We start from the raw sequence: 19986 nt of genomic DNA, 5'->3' as shown, positions 1-19986 counted from the left end.
AACTCCAGAAAGATGATCCAGTAGCAATTGTCATTTGGCCCTAGACAGCACATGTCTCAGTATTTGCTTCTATGGTAGTGTAGCCAGACCTCCCTGTGTCATCCCACATGGACCACCATTTAAGCTAAAGCTCAGCCACAAAGGGAAGGCGCAGAAGCATGGTCCCCACCTCCTATGGGCAAGGGACTCCCCAGAGCTGTTGTTTCTAGTGTTCATAACACTCCCACAAATGCGTATGATCACTCCTGTTTTATAGATGAAGAAACTGAAGCTCAGGGAGATCAAACCACTTGCCAGCACTACCACCTATGAAGTGCCAAGCTGGGTTTTGGCTGGTTCTGAAGTCTACTGTTTTTTCTCTTCTCTGTTGAAGTGTGGGTGGTAGTGGGGTGACTGTGGTTCCAGGACTGGCTATGGTTGGTTCAGGCCAAGGAGGATTCATTCAGCTAACACCACAGGAACACAGGGCAGTTGACACCTTCAGGCTGTATTCTCCAGGACCCCTTCACGCTGTATTCTACCTTGGCGGAGACCTTCTACTTGTGTGGTTCAGTGGGTGCTCTCGTGCTAGAGAAGATGTTGGACCCCGAGGACTGGGCAAAGTATAAGCATTGCTCTTCAGGAGTTTATGATGTAGTCGAATAATCACAGTTTCATACTTAGGACCTCGCTTCACCTCACCTCCTTGTCCAATCCAATTCCCCACAGAGATGTAGGCTCTGCCAGGACATTCTTAATAGCTTCTGGTTGGTGCTTTCCAGAAGGTCCTGTCCCTCTGGCATTAAACTATCAAAAAGCTAGTTATCTGACCAATTTTCCATTTACTTCTCCGAACCTCTATTTTCTCCACCTGTGAAATGGAGCTGAAAAATCTGTCTTTTGTTTTTTTAAAGATTTATTTATGCATACAAGAACTGGGGTACAGGCTAGAGGTGCAGGGGGTGAGAGGATTCACCAGAGACAGAGTGGGAAGCAGAACAGGCAGATTCACGGAAAATAGACTGCTGAGGGGAGAAGCAGGGGAGACAGGAGAGGTCTGCTGCGCCATCCCTGGCTGGGGATCCAACTTGTGCTGCAGTGGCTCTGATTAGCTTCACAGTGCTGTGCATAACCCCTTGCACCACCAGGGAGGCCCCTGAAAAACCTGTCTTATTGAGGTGTTCAAGTTGGATGAAACAAAATATGTCAGATTCTTGGCACACAGTGCTTGCCCAATACATAATGAATTATTTGACACAGTCTAATTTTTCTCGTCTTGCATTTTTTTTTTAGCAAGTTATGTCTGTTTGTTTCCTTCTCTGACCTAAACAGCAATTGGCAAGGCCAAGTTTCTAGAATGTTTGGGAGGTGGTCAACCTGCCTCAAGAGGCATTTTTCTGGGCAGCTCAAGAATTATAAAAACTAAAGTAGGTCCATCTAAAAGAGATCATTTATTTTAGTTGACCAAGTTACTTTTTCCATAAGGTTTTGTTCCTAAGATATGAGACACCCCATTAAAGAATGTTGATAAAAGGAGATGCTAAGGGACTTTATTCCAGGAATCTCTTCTCAAAACTTGCATCCAGTACTCTGGGAAAATGTCCCTGGAGACAGTGCAATGTCATCTAGTTGCAGAAGGAAAATATTGAATTTGTTCAGAAAAACTCACTTGGAATTCTGCTTCTACTGCTTAGAGTTAAGATAACAAATTGTCAATACTTTTGTTTGCTTTATGATGTGAAAATCCTTCCTAGAATAGTCACTAGAGAAAGGACTGACTTATTCATCCCAAACAATGTTTTAGGTCTGCTATGTGCCAGGCATTTCTGGGAGTTGACAACATCTGCCTGTTTTCACTATGTGGACTATTAGGATTTGCAAAAATGATTTGATCAGCAATACAGAATTACATATATATATACACACACATATAAATAGGTACATATATAGAATATAGAATCATGTGATAGCAATAACAAGCTTTATTAGAACAGAAGGGGATTTTAAGTAATTGGGTTCTTGCCACCTCAGAAGAGAAAACCTGATCTCTCTGAGCTGCTCAAGAGTGACTATCATGGCCAGAAACCAAGTGCAAGTCCGAAGCGTCTACAATAGCTGCATCAGCCTCAACTCTGACAGTGCCTCCTCCATTACACTCGGGCTGGGGAGAAACACATGTCTGGGTAAAAAAGGAGATAAAGGAAACATCTGTTCTCACAATATGGGCTTGTTATCATAGCTCCTTTAAGTACCGAAGTGCTGGCTCCAAGAGCATATTTTCTCCCGCACGGAATCTGCGCAAGGCCTGGTCGATTTTCCGAGGGCTCAGGGACAGGTTGTAAATGAGATTGTAGTTGTGAATGAGGCGCTTGGCTCGTTCCTTCTCCAGGACTCCTGTGATTGGGTTGGGGTGGGAAGTTTTCGAAAGAGGAAGGAGGGTGGGGGAGGAAGAAGGCAAGATATTAGCCTGAAGGACTTTGGACTAAACATGAAATGCTAATATTTTGAAACTGTAAGTTTCATGAAATTAAGAGACACAGTAAAAACACCTGGCTACGCATCAGAGGTATCACGAGGAATTTGATGGTGATTTTGAGGAGAGGAGATGGGTCCAATAAAACCCATAGATAGACTCTAAAGCAATTTAAGCTTGGTCTTTGTAGCCATAAAACTTCAAAGGCTAATTTTTGAAACAGGTGGGGTGCCTGCTAAAAACAATTCCTAATTGTTCTGGTTTATTTTTATCTTATTGATATATCCAAACATGTTCCTAAACAAGCAGGATTTAAACACGCCTTTTTATGTGCTTCTGGAATGTATTTGCTGTGACTCCCTCTGGCTTTCAGTGTGATCACAGGTAAACGATCTAACTTGTCATGGTTCAGTCTAAGTTTGTGTCATAAAGATGGCAGTAGGGTAGACACTGTTGCCCATGTGTTATATATACCAGTGCCAGAGCCAATGTCAACGTACTTCCATGTTATTGTAGGCAATGGTGCTTTGGGAGTAGAGTTTAAGTGTTGAACATGGCACCAGCAAAGTTCGATAACTCATTCTTCAATCCCTAATTGCAAGTCTTCTTGTGTCAAATACTGTGCTTGGAAGGACAGGGGATTTAGAAAAATGTTCTATTACTTCAGGAAGCTCCCCTACCAGTTGGGGCCATAAGGTACAGGATATTAACTAAAGTGCACTCAACAATAACAACTGATAGTTAGATAGAAAATTTGACATGATTTAGGCAGCACTCCAAGCACTTTACTAACATTAACTCATGTAATCTTTACAACACTTCATTTTACAGAGGGAGAAACTGAGGCAAGAGATGGTAAGTCCTTGCCCAAGGGTTCTTGAGCTTATGCATTGAACCACTATACTATGCTACAGAAGGAGGGGAAAGAGATTTTTTTAACGTAGGGCTCATATTGCTCCCTAAACACGTTACTTTGAATTATGACGGTCTACACCACAGGTAGCAATGAGAAGCTTTTAAAATCCCTCATAGGGATGAAGGGCATCTTGCTTGCATCTTGCCCTTCTAATCTATACTGTGAGGACTGTAGTAATGACTGTGAAATCTTTTTTCAAGGATTCCAGAGTTGGTCCCCTGGTCATTCTGTAGAAAGCCATTACCAATCCTTCAGAGTTGGGTTCTTGGATACTTGTTTCTGCTTGGGCTACCAAGTGCTGTTCATATTTTAAAAGTATGAGGCTTGTTGAGCATGATGTTCCCTTCTGAATTACTTCCTAATGGATGCTTTTAACAGTGGAGTACACAGTGGTGAGGTCCTATTGTAATTTTTTCCATTCTATTCTATTCTATTCTATTCTATTCTATTCTATTCTATTCTATTCTATTCTATTCTATTCTATTCTATTCCATTCCATCCCATCCCATCCCATCCCATCCCATCCCATCCCATCCCATCCCATCCCATCCCAGTTTATTTACTGTTTCTTCCTTTAAAAAAATATTTATTTATTTATGCATACAAGAACTGGGGTCCAGGCCAGAGGTGTGGGGGGTGAGCGTATTCACCAGAGATAGAGTGGGGAACAGAACAGGCAGACTAACTGAAATACACTGCTGAGGGGAGTAGCGGGCGAGTCAGGAGATGTCTGCTGCGCCACTTGGGTCACCTCCGTGGCCAGGGACTGAACTCGTGCTGCAGTGGCTGTGGATAGCTTCATAGGTTGCGGCTTAACCCCTTGTGTAACCAGGGAGGTCCCATTTACTGTTTATTCTATTCAAGTTTGTCTATAGCTCATCTCTCCTATCAGAATATTGGTTCTTTCCTGCACAGAATTCTGTCTCTAGGTAGACTAAATTGTATCTCTGCAGTTCACTGAATTGGGTGATGGCTCTTGGTATGGCCTAGGTTTGATTCCTCAGGACATTTCCTACTATTCTACCTTTGAAAATGTAAGTCATAAGCTTTGGAGAAAGTGAGGAATTTAATATACTGAGCCCTGGTTTCCTCAACTTTGAAACAGGGACAATTAAATTGTATAAAAATCAATAAAATAACAAGCCATTAGAATAGTGCCCCAAACTAGTAAGCACGCATTAATACAGGTATTATGATAGAATATTATCACAGTTCTATATTATTTTATATTATTTAAAATATAAGAATGTATTTTAATAAGAAATGATGAAAATACATTATTTAGCTTCTATGTTAATTAAAAATTAAAAGTAATGCCAGAAATCCATCTAGGAATCACCACTAGTGTGTAGGAGCTATTGTCTGCCATCTTATAAACTTTACCATTGGAAGGGATTCCTAGTATCAAACAAAAGTCCACCACCCTGAAATTTGTATCTGTCTCATTTACTGTCATCAGGGGATAGCAGGGTAGCTGCAGAAAATAACCCTGACAATCCACCTACATGTTGGAAAGTCTGTCCTTGTCCAACAGAACCAGGATGAAATAAATAAATAAAAGAACTTCTTTAATATTTATTTCATTTTACAGCGTGCAAAAGCCTTGAAAATCTTATTTGTCCTTTCTCAAATCTAGGAGGTATGTTTTATTGTCAGTCCTATTTTACAGATGAGAAAACGGACTTGGAGAATATAAGTGACTGGCTTTCAGGACTTAGTAGTTGGTAAAGATTGGACTTCAATCTAAGTCTTCCGTGAAACAACAACCACCACCAACAAAGCAACAAGCAAAACCTCATACTCCTTCTGGAATGTCGTGTGGCAATGGGAAGTATAGTTATGGTGTAGTGGGAAGTCCAATAGAACTGTTTTTCCAATAGCTGTTACTTTATTACTTTGAACTTGGCTTTCTCCTCTGTAAGTAAGGACAGTAATCCCTTCAGTATGTCGTTGATGTGAGCAGTTAGTGATGCAGTGTATGTAAGGTCTGGAACCATGCAGAGAATGTCCTTGAAGGCTCTCATGGCCTCTGCCTCCTTGAGCTCTAAAATATTTTCTAGTTCACTGGGAAAATTCCAAATCTACCATTTACCCAAACATTTATCTCAACCACCCTTATTTCTTTAGAAATCATGACAAGTACTCATAGTCATTCCTTATTCTTTCTCCTCAAGGATATTTTCTTGACAATCCCCATTAGAAAATAAGCACAGAGTAGGTTCCCAGAAATGCTAATTTGATGATGGATGGTCTGCCTTCACCCTGGATGAAGAACACCCTGGCCTACATATTTCCTTGCACATAATAAAGAACAGTGATTCATCAATGGGCAAAGTAGGTATCATCTGCTCTGTGTCTAGAAGAGGGCTGTGGTGGTCTGCTAAATACTGTGGTTAATAAACCACCAAAATGACCTCAGTTAATCCTCTTTCCTCATTAAAGATTGTTACAGATGTCCCAAGACTGGCTGACACATTCCTTGGCTGTTAAGGAACTAATGAATTTCATAGAAACAGAGAAAACAAGCATAAATAGTGAAGAGGCCATGAGAAAGGCATTCCAAATCTGCAGAAATCTGCCTCCAAAATCAACAAAACTCCACTTTTCCTCAGAACAGTTCAGGAGTATGAGAAAGGTCCCAGTCAGTGGGGAGTCTCTTAGCAACTAAGTTTATGATCCATCATCCATCACTGCAATTCAGCATTTATTTTTTTGGAATTGTCTTTTCTCTCTATTCAGTTTCTTGTTTTGTTTTTGTTTGTAACTCCATCACTGCTCTCAGTGAATGGCTACCTAGACTCATGAATATTTCAATAGCTTTTTGATCCCCTATTCTTCAGTATCTTCCCTAGTTTATCCATCTTAGCTTCCATTTTATTCTCCTTTGGTGAACCTTTCACAAACACAAGGTAGAGAAATGAAGCCTCAGGATTCATAATAGGGTCTCAACTTCACTTTCCAATCCAACTCCCAGTCTTGTTTTTCTCATTTTTCCCCTCATCATACTTATTGCCACCATCTAACCTTTGCAGAAGATGGTTTCAAGCTAGGGATGACCTATCCAACTATCCAAAGTCTACCTTTCCTCAAAGGTTCAGCTCAAACCCTCTTTTCCATGGAGTGCATTCTGAGTTCCCCAGTTCACATTAGATGATGAGCTTCTTTTATCTCTTCACTCTTTCATTTGAACTCTCTCACTTGTTACTTTGATTATAATACCTGCCTTATTTCTTTTTATTGGTGTTGACTTATCACCTGTCTCTGTATCTTACTGAAAAACACCCTTAGGTCAGTGAACAAGTTACATCCTATCTGGCTTACCTCCCACACAAAGCAGGACTCATAACAGATGTTCAATAAATGACTTCCCTATTCAGCAAGATGAATTTTTCATTAAAACTTTTCACTTTCTACTCTCTTTGGTGTAATTATTACAAGTTTGGTTATTTTAGGATAGTTATACTTGATGTAGTTTAGAATTAAGTTGCTTTGGAAATTCAGAAAAAAAAAACAAACAAAAAAAAAACCAAAATCAGAAACACAGGATAGAGGGCTTCCTTTGGTGGCACAGGCGGTTGAGTGCTGTACTATGAAGCTATCGGCAGCCTCTGCAGCGCCAGTTTGATCCTGGCCAGCCAGCGAGGGTCCCACATGGCGGGGCAGACCTCTCCTGTCTCACCTGCTGCTCCCCTCAGCAGTGTGTTTCAGTCAGTCTGCCTGTTCTGTTCCCCACTCTGTCTCTGGTGAGTCCTCTCACCCTCCCGCGAATCTGGCCTGTACCTCGGTTCTTGTATAATTAAATAAATAAATCTTTTTTAAAAAAAAACACACACACAGAACAGAAAGACAGATATTGCTATTGTTATACTATCACTCCTAGACAGTACTAAAGTCTATACTAGATTTGTTAAAATTATTAATTTTTTCCAGTTTTTTTGAGATAAAATGGACATATAACATTGTGTAGGTTAAAGGTGTACAATGTGATGATTTGATACACCTATATTGCATAATGTTTACTAAAATAAGGTTAGTTAACACATATTTTATTTCACACAATTATTCTTTCGTTGTTATGGTAAGAACATTTAAGTTCTACTCTTACAGCAACTTTAGAATATGCAATATGATATTGATAATTAGAGTCACCATGTCCTGTATTATATCCTTAGAATTTGTTTATCCTATAATTGAAAGTTTGTGCCCTTTCACTAGTATAATCCTCCCCACCCCCTCGGCAACCACCATTACACTCTCTGTTTGTACGAGTGTGACGTTAAGTTTCCACATATAATACATTAAACTCTTCTTGAACTGCAGCATGTGATTAAACAATTTCAGTCCCAGTGCTTTTGTATCTCTTTTCTATTCCCCAGATCTCTGACCTAGTCCTGGAATGAATTCTTTCTTACTTGGACAGTATCCCTTTTCTTGCTTTATCATACCCCTGCCTTGTTTAGAAGCACTCAGTGGTATTCACCCTCTTTGAATTAATTTCAAATTCTCTGACCTGGCATTTAAGTACTTTCATGATCTAGCCCCATACAGTATGTCTACCTTTATAATTTAATATTTCAAATAACCATATATTCTAGCCAGACCACAATTCTTGTATTTAAGTTTCACATAGGACATGATGTATGGCCAATTTGCACCTTTGCCAGAAAGGGCCTTCTATGTTATACCTTTGTAAAGAACTCCCTGATTTATTTTAAATGATCAATCTTATATTAATATATCCTCTCCTATCCACCTCACTAGGAAGGGATTCTCCTCTTTCTAAATGCCCACAGAATATGCTCAAACACTATTTTCCACCCTCCATGTTGAATTTAGTACATAGTTATTTATGTATACTCATTTGTAATATATTCTATGGAGAGATGGTGATAAACTCCCAATTAAAGAAATGCAATATATCAGCTATGATAATGGGTGCTAAAAATCTCTGTGAACCCATAAAAGGTTGGTCTCCAGCTGTCAGGGGAAATAAGAGCAGTCTCAGAGGAGTTGAGCTTGGCTTCTACCATAAAAGATGTTTGGGCATTGATTAACCAGATGTACAAAATGGAGAGTTAGGCAGAGAAAGGGCAGAAAGTTTCTCAGAAGGCTCAGGTGGAGGGTAGAGGGTCAGAAAAGGCACCACCACTGAAGAAAGCAAGGCACAGTTGAGGAAAGCAAATTATTCTTTATGACAAGGCAGGATATGCTGACACAGTAACAAGCAAAGCAAGAGACCAGTCAGGAGGACAGAGACTAGTTTTGCCTTGCTTAGGAGTCTGGAGTTCAGCCTGTGAGTTGGCAATGCTAACAATCAGCAGAATTACAATGCTGGACCATGGGTTAGACTTAGGCAATAGAGGAGAGGAAGGATTGGAGTCACAGAGAAACTGTAAGCTGGGGATTCATGTAAGATTTGACTTTGTATTTTCCTATTGTGCTGAACATAGTACAGAGCACATGGTTTACAGAAAAGTTGCATTTGTTAATAAATGAAAGACAACAAGGTATCCATTTTTGGATGAGAATACAAATAGAAGGATGTATCAGCTTTAATTTCCATACTTCACCTGTATGGCTCAGATCACACAGGTAGAGGGCATTTTCTAGCTTCCTGAACCTGTCGATCCATGCTTCACTTTCTTCAGACTCATTCTTCATCACTGGTGTCATGAAAGGTTGGGAGACTGGCCTGATCTTCAGAGACGCGTTCAGAGGTTCTTTGAGTGTTGAAGTCTCAGCAGGAGGGTTTTCTGGCTCCAGCAGCTCCTCTGGTGTTTCCTATTGAAATGACACAGACCTCTTACTGGCAACACCTTCACCACTCAGAGCTCCTCCTGTCCCTTAGCCAAAGCTGAGGCCACACAACTAGCAAAATTTATTGATGGTCTGGTTTAGTAGAGTTGGGAGGGTGAGTTTCAATCCTCAGTGCCATAAGACCGCATCTGCTAAGTCTTGCAGGACATAAACTATTATACTGAATTTGTTTTAAAAGAGAAAGGTGAAATCACGATTTTTGTTCAGTTTACTATTCTGATGAAACAAAGGTGTTTGTAACTGGCTGACTTTTCGTGATGTGCTACTCTGTATTATACCAGTGGAATCCACAGAGGATGATCTTTAGACAATACTTGTATGGTCTTATATTGTCTCAACGTCTTGTTGGAAAAACCTCTGGATCATGAGTGTGAGGTTCTTGAAAAAGAGTGAATGAAAGAATAATGAGATTAGCTCAGGCTCATGGGCTTTTACAGGGGCCATAAAGCACCTCTCATTTTGCCTTTCTGGTTCATTTAACAAAAGATGCTGTAGCCCAGTAAGAGGAAGTTATTTACTAAGACCAGACAATGAATGACAGGCACAAAACTAGAACCACAGTGTGGAGGTTAGTTCTAGCTCATAACTCCATGTTCAGTACAAAATAAAAAGATTTTAGAACAAATAGACAAATGAGTTGCAGCAGAGTGATGAAAGACATCCTGTCACCTACCCAGTCAAGAGAGGACATCTATTGTTTGTTCTACCCAACTCCACTTTTCCAGGAATTGTCCCTCCTTCTGAGTCACGTGGCTACTGAGAGAACACTGTGCTCTAAAAGCATAGTGTAGGACTGGGCACCTAGTGCAAAAAACGGGTCAAAATCCATTATCCAGGAATTTTGGAAAGATATGCGAGAAAAAGACTAAGGTAGGCAAATGTAGGTCATTTCACGTGGTTCTGAGTGAGAAGTTAAAACTCTAGCATATAGTGTTTTACACTGTGATTCAAAAATGAGAGGAAGCTACTCTGAAGAGAGAGAGAAAGGAGAGAGGGAGTAGGAAGAGGAAATGGAGAAGGAGGAGGAGGAGGAAAGGAGGCAGGGAATGAGAATATGAAGCTGACAGCAGAGAACAGAAAAGACAGAGGAAGTCATGTTGATGACCGAGTGTCTGATTTTAGTTCACTGTGACGTCTGTCCTTAGGTAGCCTGCATGCTACTCTGTTTTTCCAATAAATTAGGTTTGCAGAGTTTCTTTTGTTAAATGCAACCCTAATAACCCTAACTAACCTAACTAATATGCCATAAAATTATGCCTCTAATTTTTGTTTACCAGCTATGCTCCCTTAACTTTCAAACACCCGAGCTTCTCCAGTTTTGTAACTTTGTCTCACACTTCTCACATTTAAGCTGTGAAAAACCCATAGTGTTAAGGAATGGTAATTATAATTAGAAGCTAAACTTTCAGTTTGTTAACAAACATGGATTAAGTTGCTGCTGGGGAATATTAAATATTCTTTTGTTTGAAATAATAGAATGCTGTTTGAAAATATACCCACATGGGTGAACAGCAACCAGTAACTTTTAAGAGATTTATACAATATAATTCTACATGGAAAAAATCAATTTTGGGAAAAGCTGAAAGTTTTTATAAAATACTGATTCTGATACATTTTACAACTTTGGACTACTTTAGATATTTGAGGAACACTTTAGATAATCTACCCAGGCAAATGAATTTTTGCATTAATTTTGATGGATTGATTTTAAAGAGTTCCAAGATATCTTGGATTTAAGAAATTGACACTAAGTAGATTCACATTTCTTTAAATAGTTCAATACTCTTTGACCATGAAAGACAAGAAAAGGGAGCATTTATATGGACATGAATTAGGCTCAACTAAACAGGTAAGTAACTAACTCACTAACTAATTGACTGACTGATTGACTAACTAACATTCCCTATATTGTTTATGTACCATTCTGTTTGGATGAAATACAAATGCCTTGCCTCACATGTAAGACTATTCAAGTTCCTGTTCTTAGTTATATTTTTTCAATCGCATCTATAAGTCTTTTTCCTCTACATAAACCAGAAAATGGGGCTGTTTTATGCCTTTGGGCAATTCTCTGTATTGTTAAAGTCCTTCTTGTCACCTATGCTTTGATTGGGTGGGCTCCTTCTTATGCCCCAAGACCCAATTTATATTTCATTTCTTGGAAGAAGTTTTACCCAACAACCCAACGCTGGTTTAGAGATGATTCACCATATAGTTTCTTTATCTGTCACAGCAGCGATTACTGATACTATAATTACCTACTGGAAAAGCTCTCTTCTCTACTGAGCTCTGCAGATTGGGCCTGTGAGATAGCCATTTATATATGTTCTAGGTTTAGTTACTGGCTGGCACATAGTAGGTTATCAAGACATGTTTACTGAATGAAAAAAAAATGAGTGAATGAATGATTTTTTTGTGGGATAATAAGAAACCTCTGCTTTAATTCTCCTTTTGAAAAAGTGGGACAATGAATGCTAATTGTACAGGAATGTGAGAAAAATCAATTATTGCAGGGATGGAGTAAAATCCTTAAACAAGAGGCAAAATAAAAGAGCAAAGTATATTTTTTATAATCTTATTCACAACAGACTTAACACTCAAGGAGAAAAGCATTTGCTGTTGTTTCTTGCATGGCAAGAGGCTTGCCAAAATGGATACTATTTTCTAAAATATTTCGAAGTGTGAAGTGCATGAAGAAGCCTCCCATCATTTTAAGATGAATTATGCTCTAATCCGGGCATTTAAAAAACAACAACAACAGAAAAACTCAGGCTGTTTTTCAATTCTGTCTGCATCTTCTCCTGGCTGAGTGCTGGGAATATTAAAACGATTTTAACTGCTTGCCAATTTTTTTTTTAAAACCAAAAAGCCCATTACATTTTAAAATGTGATGTCTGGAGAAAAGGTCACCCTCAGTTTCTGGAAGCTGGACTTAAAATAAGTCTCATAACCAAACTTTATTTTGAAGCAGCCTGGGGATCAGTCACAGGCTTTTGGAAGACAACTATATTTATGCCACAAGTCAGTTTCTTGGGGCAGGTGGTGAACCCATTCCCAAGAGGTTTCTGGAGGCAGAAACCAGCTGGGGAGGCCTCCCAGGTGGCACAGTGGATTGAGCACAGTGGGTTGAGCACAGCCCTGGGAAGCTCTCCGCAGCCTCTGCAGTGCTGGTTCGATCCCGGCTGGCCGGCGAGGATCCCACATGGCGGGGCAGACCTCTCCTGTCGCACCCGCTGCTCCCCTCAGCAGTGTATTTCGTCAGTCTGCCTGTTCTGTTCCCCACTCTGTCTCTGGTGAATCCTCTCACGCTCCCGCAACTCTAAATAAATCTTTAAAAAAAAAAAAAAAAACAGCTGGGGAAGGAAAGAAACAGCACTCTATGAGTTGTTCTGTTTCCCTTTTCTGTGGAAGGAGAGTCTCCCAGTCAAAGCAAGTCTGATGTCAAGGCAATGAGTGAAACCAAAAACCCCAAATGTCGTGTCCCCCAACCTAGCCCGTCCCCAATCTCAACAGGCCCGGTGCATACCATATGTCCAGTTCTGCTCTGAGACATCTCAGGAACTTCAGCTGGCACTGGAGTGGCAGTGATCTCCTTTGATTTCTTTCCTGACAAGAAAGAAAAACACAGAAGGATTTAGTTGGTTCTTATTAGTTAAACACATACACATATACACACCCAGGCAAAGAAAATGTTAAAACTCTGGCTATGAGGTTGGCACCGTGTTGGATGATGGGGACACCCATCACCCATTTTGGTGGACAAGGTGGACAAGAAAGATTTGGTTCCTGCCCTAATAGAGCTCACAAAGGGGAGGTAGGTGTTAAATAACTACTCCAAATTATTATTTAATTGCAGACTACCACAAGTACAACAAAGGAAAAAATAAAAATATTTTAACCTATTTTGGGGATGGTAGGATGGCAAGGAATCAGGGAAGGCCTCTGAGGAAGTGGCACATCACTGACAACCTGGCTAGGTTTTTCCAGGCAAAGGTGATGCTGGGGTGTGCAGCACAGAGTGTTCTAGATAAGCAGAGATAACCCTGTGGTTGACCTTGAAAGTGCTCCTGCAGTTTGAGGAGTGGAAGCAGGCATCTCTCGCCGTGGTTCTGACTCTTAACAGAGAAGCAGACATTGCTGTCCCTTTGGCCACACAGTGTGCACTTGAAGGAAATGGCAACACCTTTATCTTCTCGCTTTCTTTCTCCTTTCAGTGATGAGAGCTCTTGAATGGAAAGAGGTTTGAACATCCTTCCTAAGCCAGGGATTCTACCGCCCAGGCTGCTGCCCTCATGAATAGAAGACATTTTTTTAAGATACAAGAGAAAGACATGAAGACCTGCTGAAATCTTCTAGGGCTTATTATGGATGTCATTCACTCACCATTCAGTACCTTCCACAGGATGTGGCACTTTTATTAATTTATTTTGCAAATTTGTGTGATGAGCACACAGCACAGTATTCTGGGAGCTTCAGCTTCAGAATTTAGCACAGCTCAAATATACCATCAGCAAATACATATTGGATCTCATTACTTTTAATAAAAATTGTTCAATGAATAAATTTTAAACAGAAGGTGGAGGGTGGAATGTAACATTGTGGTGGAGAGTAGAGGCTCTGAAGTCAGATATCTTGGGTTTGAGTACTGACTCCTTAGCTGCAGGACCTTGGGCAAGCAACTTGTTTTTGTGTCTGTTTCCATTTCTGCGAAACAGGGATAATGCCCCCTATAAGTCATTGTGAGGATTAAATGGAGTAGAAAATGTAAAGCAAATATGTGGAACATAGCAATTGCTCAATTGTTAGTGCTTAAGAATGTCGCTGGTTTAAGAATGTTTATATAACTACATCAGGGTAAAAAATCTTCTGTTAAACTTTTAACATTGCATCCCTGAATGATTATGATTTTTTTCCTATTTTTTGACAGAGAAGACAATGTGATTTCATATTCTTCTCTGCAGTCTCTGCATCCAGCATTGGAATAAGTACTCAGTGCATACTTCTTGACTAAATGGATGACCATGTGCTCTAATTTGGAGTTTAGAAAATAGAGTCACTGAGTATATAATTGTGTTTCTCCAATTCCTTTTCAGGTCCTTGGAGATGAGGGATTTTTCTCAGCACTTCTTGATCTTCCTGTACCTACCCCAGATGCTACATAGAGTAAAACTTAATAGATGCTTAATGAGGACCATGATGACAGTGAGTTAGGACAGTCCCTTCCAGGCAAAACCAAATTAATCCGCTGAAAATTAGTTGTCATGGGAACCCATCATCACCCAGTAGCACTGGCCCTTGTTTATTTCACCCTGTGTATGAAAGAAAAGCTCTTTACTACACATGAAAAAGGTTGAAGTTACTCTGAATCAGAATTTGAGAATTAAAGGGTTTCAAAAGGCAGAGTATAGCATAGAGGTAGGAGGTCCTGATTCTTCCCTTTACTGGTTATAAATTTTTAGATCCTGATTTTGTCAACTGTGAAAAGGGGATGATACCAGCTACTTGCGATTATGTTGTAGAGATTTAAAAGAAATTACCTACATAAAATACATCATACAAGGAAGATGTTTAATTCAAGAAAATATTCATTATTGTGTTATTATGACTCCTATTATAATATGACCCAGAGCAAATCTAGTTTCCCCAGAGAAGTTAATATTAATTACAATGTGACAGAAATTTTTGGGGACCCTTTTAGAGTAAAATCTGAAATGTAGACTTTTTACTAGTCTACTTTTCTCTACTGTTTGCATTTCTAAAAGTCTCATTAAGGGAAAATATATGCTAGTCTCCTGGTCTCTTTTAAGCTTCCCTTTCTCCGTCCTAATACCTATAAGCATAGAGAAAGGTAATGGTTTGCACATGTAAAAATTGTTTGAGAAACCCAAAGCAGATCTAATTTTTTTTTTCTTCCTAACTTGCCAGAAAGAATAAATAATAACCATCTGTCTAGTCTGTCAGTTGAAGATTTCTACTGGAGGGAGGAAAAAAAAAAAAACAAGCTGGCTTCTAGAGATTTCCAGGTGTTGGAAGGACCAGGTTTTACAGGATTTCCAGTGGATTCTGATAGTTAGGCAGGCAGCCCTCTCTTTCCCTTCCTCCTTCCCAATGACTTGAAAGCAGTGGTCTTCAGAGCTGGCTACATGGCCTGGGGAACTTTAAAACTGTCAATAGTTAGGCACCAATTAACTCAGATCAGACCAATTAACTCAGAATCTTATAGGTGAGAACCCAACTCAGCACTTGTAAAGAATTCCTTAGGTAATTCTAAAGTGAAGCCAAGGTATAGGTAACAAGTGATTTAAGTAAATAACTTATCTTATTAGAATTAATGAATGAAACATCTGTGAGAAGGAAATTAATGTAGGTCAAATATTTATATATGCCAGGCATTTCTCATGTTTTCTTACTTAATCTAAACAATAACTTCATGAGGTAGAAATTATCTCTACTTGGCAGATGAGGAAACTGAGGCAATGAAAGCTTCAGTCACCTACTAAGAACAGAAGTAGGATTCAGTCTGGAGTTTGAACTCATTTATTCAACAAACATTTGAATGTTTTTTCTAGATACTATGATATAACAACGAACAAGACAGACTCTTCTCACACAGTATGTGCATTGCAGTGTTGAGGTCACACAAACAGATATGTAAAACAATGCCAGTAGTGGAAAGAGATATAAACATAACTAAAGACAATTTTAAGACGGAAAGAAATGGCGAGTTACTATTTTAGATATGGAATTCACTGAAGGACTCTCTGAAATAACATATAAACAGAGCCCTGAGTGAAGAAATAAAGGGGAAAGTCTGAGGAAAGAGCATTTCAGGAAAATGAGCCAGGGCAAAGGCCTTGAGGAGGAATGTTGGGTACATTCAAACAAGAGCTGAGAGGAGAGCTTAGCTGATGCAGGATAAAAAAGAGGGAGAAGTGGGTTGAGTGTTCACAGAGCTAAAGTGCCTTCTGGACCATGCCATGTGACTTGCGTAGGTGAGCTGCATGCATCTTAAAGAATTATCATGAGAGACTGCTTCTTGATATAATAAAACTTAGAGATTTACGCCTTTTAAGACTCAACTGGCCTAAAAGAATAGCCTTTAAAGCAATTTTTACCGCTAACAGTGAAGTTAAGCCCTTTACATTTTTGGGATCAACCAGATGAAACCTGAGAAGCAAACTATTCAAGCTAGGAAGGACAGTCAACAGTAGATCTGGGCTATGAGCCTTCTCCAGTAAGAAAATAACTGAACTAACCTGTCGGCGTATCAGATGACAAGTCAGAGGAAGCTCTGTTCAGCAACTCAATAAATCTCTGCCATCTGTGCAAGAAAAGGAAATATAATATTGGTGATCAATATCATTGTTCTGGAAGAGTGTGCAATAAAGTTAAAAGTTTATGTTGCTAGTGATAGTGAAGTAGCTTTTTGATACCTGTATCATTTAGGGGTGTTATGCAGGAAACAGAAACCTCTAAAGTATCTCCACTAGAAAGGGATTTAATATAGGGGATTATGTGCCCAACAGACTTTTGCAAGGTCCAGCAGAATGGATGTTGGTATCTGCTCTGAGGCTCAAGGTCAAGCCTCAGCAGATATCTAGGCACCCAGGGAACTACAAGGGATTCAGGCTTATATCTTGATTGCTCTGACCATGAGGTTGATGACTAATCAGTATAAAGTGTATTTTGGCTACTAGAAAAATTGATGCTTGCCAGGGTCCAGAGCATCTCACTGATAGACCTTAAATCAATCCCAGAAGCTCAGCATTAAGGGAGTTTTGGGAAGCCTATTTAACTTTCTCAAGTGCAAGAAATACCACAACACAAGAAAGTACACAGAGGGGGATAGAAATGGGTGCTTACTGCAAACAGGGAATATTTAGTGAAGTCTGTAAGTAGAGATTACTTTGAGTTAGTGCATGGGAAAATCACAGAGTCACTTAAAGTTTACAAGTACTTTAAGAAAACTTTTATAGTGAAAATGACATATTTACATGCATCATCTCTATGAACCTAGGCTTTTACCTAGGATAATGAACTCTAATTTCCTATACCCTTCCCTAGCCTATGTTGTAACACACCTTGTCTAATTAATCTCAATCTATCACTTTCTTCATTAATCTCTTCTTTCCTGCTCCTCCTTCTACTCTCTGTTTCTATCTCCATGTCTCTTTTTTTTTTTTTTTTTAAATTTTTTTTTTTTTTTTTAATAGAGGCATGCTTTTATTTATTTGTTTGCTGGTTTGTTTGTTTGTTTGTTTATACATGCACTGGGTACAGTCAGAAGCGCGGGAGGGTGAGAGAATTCACCAGAGCCAGAGCGGGGAGCAGAGCAGGCAGAAGGACCGAAGTACACTGCTGAGGGGAGCAGCGGGCGGCAGGAGAGGTCTGCGCGCCATGTGGGACCCTCCTCCGGTGGCCGGGGAGCAGCCGGGGATCGAACCGGCGCCGCAGAGGCCGCGGGCAGCTTCGCAACCCAGCGCTCAACCGCTGCGCCACCGGGGAGGCCCCTCTCCATGTCTCTTACTAGTTTTTGGTTTTGGTACTTCTGGAAGTTTTATTTTGCCCCATATCCTTTTAAAATATTTAGTTTTGCTTATGGTAGTAAAAAAAAAAAAAAAGGCTTCTGTTGCTTGAAACAAAACTGCAGCTCATAATGATTTTTATCTCCTTTATCCATCAGAAGTCAAGCAAATATAAGGAACAAGTTGTGAGAGATATGGCCTTGGTTTTTGAAGATTTCTAATGTCACATGATTTTGTTCTATTTAAATAAAAATTATTCATTAGCTACGTAAGATACGTAACTAGTTTGTTTTGCCTTTACCTCACAAAACTTTTCTTCTACATTACATTACAAATCAGAAAATACAGAAATTGGTCACTATGGAAGATATGAAAATGTGGGCATAAGTCATGTCCCTTTTGGAAGAAGAATGGGGAAGGCATAGGTGTGCAGAACCACAGAGCAGATAAGCTGATGCCTCTATCAGCTGATGAAGACCCAGGCAAGGGTAAGAAAGTTGAAAAAGTAGTCCTCTCAAGAAATGTTAATAATCATTTAAAGATCTGCTATTAGCATAGATCTGGAAATCAATTGTAGTAGAAGTATTTACTGTCTTCTATACTTTGTGCAGATTCTTCCAGAATATCTTAGGAGGATTAGGCTCTTGCCTACAGCACCTCTGGCCCTTGAAAATAACAACAAATAGACAAGGGGCGGAGCAACATGGCGGCGAGGAGACGCTGCGAGTAAGATCTCCCATTAAAAAAAGTTAATAGGGAGGAAAAGCGGCAGGTCCCAGTGAGAACTGGGACACGGAAGATAAACGGGTGACCCCAGCAAACTACCCGAAGAAGAAAGTGGCCATAAAAGAGGACCAGAAGGGAGGGAAGCGCAGAACCCTGCTCCCCTCCCCTGCCCACAAAGTCGGCACTCTCCGACCGGCAGAGAGGAGGGAAACAACAAACCAAAACGGCCAACAAGAAAAACGGACGCAGCAAGTGGGACTGTGAGTGGAAAGGAACTATTTCAGCCACCACACCCCGTGAACGGGAGCTGTGGAGAACCCTGCAGGATCCGCCGCGGAGGTGAGCTCCAGGCGCCATTAAAGAGAGCCCCGCCCCCCAGGAGGAGACCAGCACCAGGACACAGCCCCGGCCGCCCAGTAAGCTTGCCCAGAAAGCGGCACGCTGATCCGGATCGGATCGCAGCTGCCCAGGTCCCCGCGCCTGTGACCTAGGCTTGCGGGGAGACCGCGGAGGCCCTCCCTGAGTGAGCAGGAACAAGGGGCGCCCAGGCAGGGAAGCGGGATTCAAAAGGCGCCATTCCCGTGCCACTGATCTGGGCTACAGCCCACGTCCTGGAACTGAGGGCTTTGGAACTGAGACCCGGGGCACGAAATTAGGGGCGTGGGTTCCCCACGACGGTGGGGCACAAGGCACACACAGCACCCCAAAGCCGTTGAGGTGTACCCTACCATCCCCGCTCTGCTCCCTGTCCCACGGGGTGGAAAATCAGCTCCCCAAGGGCTCTAGGAGAGATCTCTGGCGCCACCTAGCGACTTGAAGCCAGCAGAGGCTCCTGAAGGAGCTAGTGGCCAGCTGGGGAGTTAGCCCACACCGGGCCCCTTCCGAACAAGTAGTCTGAGCCCACAGGGAGAGCGAGCACCCACAGCCGGGGCAGACCAGGCGCGCAGAAGAGTGTGCCTGAGACCAGACGCGCAGGGAGTGTGTCCCACATCACCATTTTAGAACAGGGACATTTCTTCAGTAAAGACTACCTGCAGAAGGCTTCCTCAGGAGCCAGAGGTGAGCGGGGGAAGTTCGCCCACGCCAGACCCCCTCTGGCATGCAGTCCAAGCCCAGAGGGGGAGCAGGAACCCACCACCGGGGCAGACCAGGCGCACAGGGGAGTGTGTCCCCACATCGGCATTTTAGAACAGGGACCTTTCTCCAGTAAAGACTGCTTGAAACTGACAGATGACTCCTGGAGGAACCAGAGGGGAGCAGAGAAGCCCACCCAAGATGCCGGCCAGTCCCAACAACACAGTGTCCCAACGCATACGGCAAATTAGAAAACAGACAGTAGGGAGGAGAAGAACCACACGCAATCTAGCAACTCTCCAGAGGAAAAGCACACCACAAAAAGAAAACCAGCCTTCAGATTGCAACGACAATAACTTGGAAGAATTTCTGAGCCTGGCAGAAAGAGAATTTAAAATTGCCGTGATTAAAAAACTGACAGAAGTCATAAAGGAAAACAATGATAAGGGAAAATAATCAAAGATCAGAAGAATGCA

General features: G+C 41.1%; 1 protein-coding gene across 1 annotated transcript in view; it reads right to left on the bottom strand.

Moving 5' to 3' along the window:
- Positions 1-2212: 2212 nt before the first annotated feature.
- LOC311176409 (uncharacterized protein C1orf87) overlaps positions 2213-19986 on the bottom strand; it is a gene marked incomplete at its 3' end in the record, with an annotated part of 61749 nt that continues 43975 nt past the window's right edge. The window contains exons 8-11 of the mRNA XM_084241912.1: positions 16442-16506; positions 12712-12791; positions 8939-9149; positions 2213-2373 (exon numbers count right to left, since the gene is read on the bottom strand). Coding sequence (XP_084098038.1) covers positions 2213-2373; positions 8939-9149; positions 12712-12791; positions 16442-16506 — 517 coding nt within the window. The remainder of the gene's footprint in view (positions 2374-8938; positions 9150-12711; positions 12792-16441; positions 16507-19986) is intronic.

The sequence above is a fragment of the Talpa europaea genome, assembly GCF_964194135.1.
Source record: "Talpa europaea genome assembly, chromosome: 9".
NCBI lineage: Eukaryota > Metazoa > Chordata > Mammalia > Eulipotyphla > Talpidae > Talpa > Talpa europaea.
The sequence above is the reverse complement of the archived record's forward strand: the minus strand, read 5'-3'. Positions and strand labels throughout refer to the sequence as shown.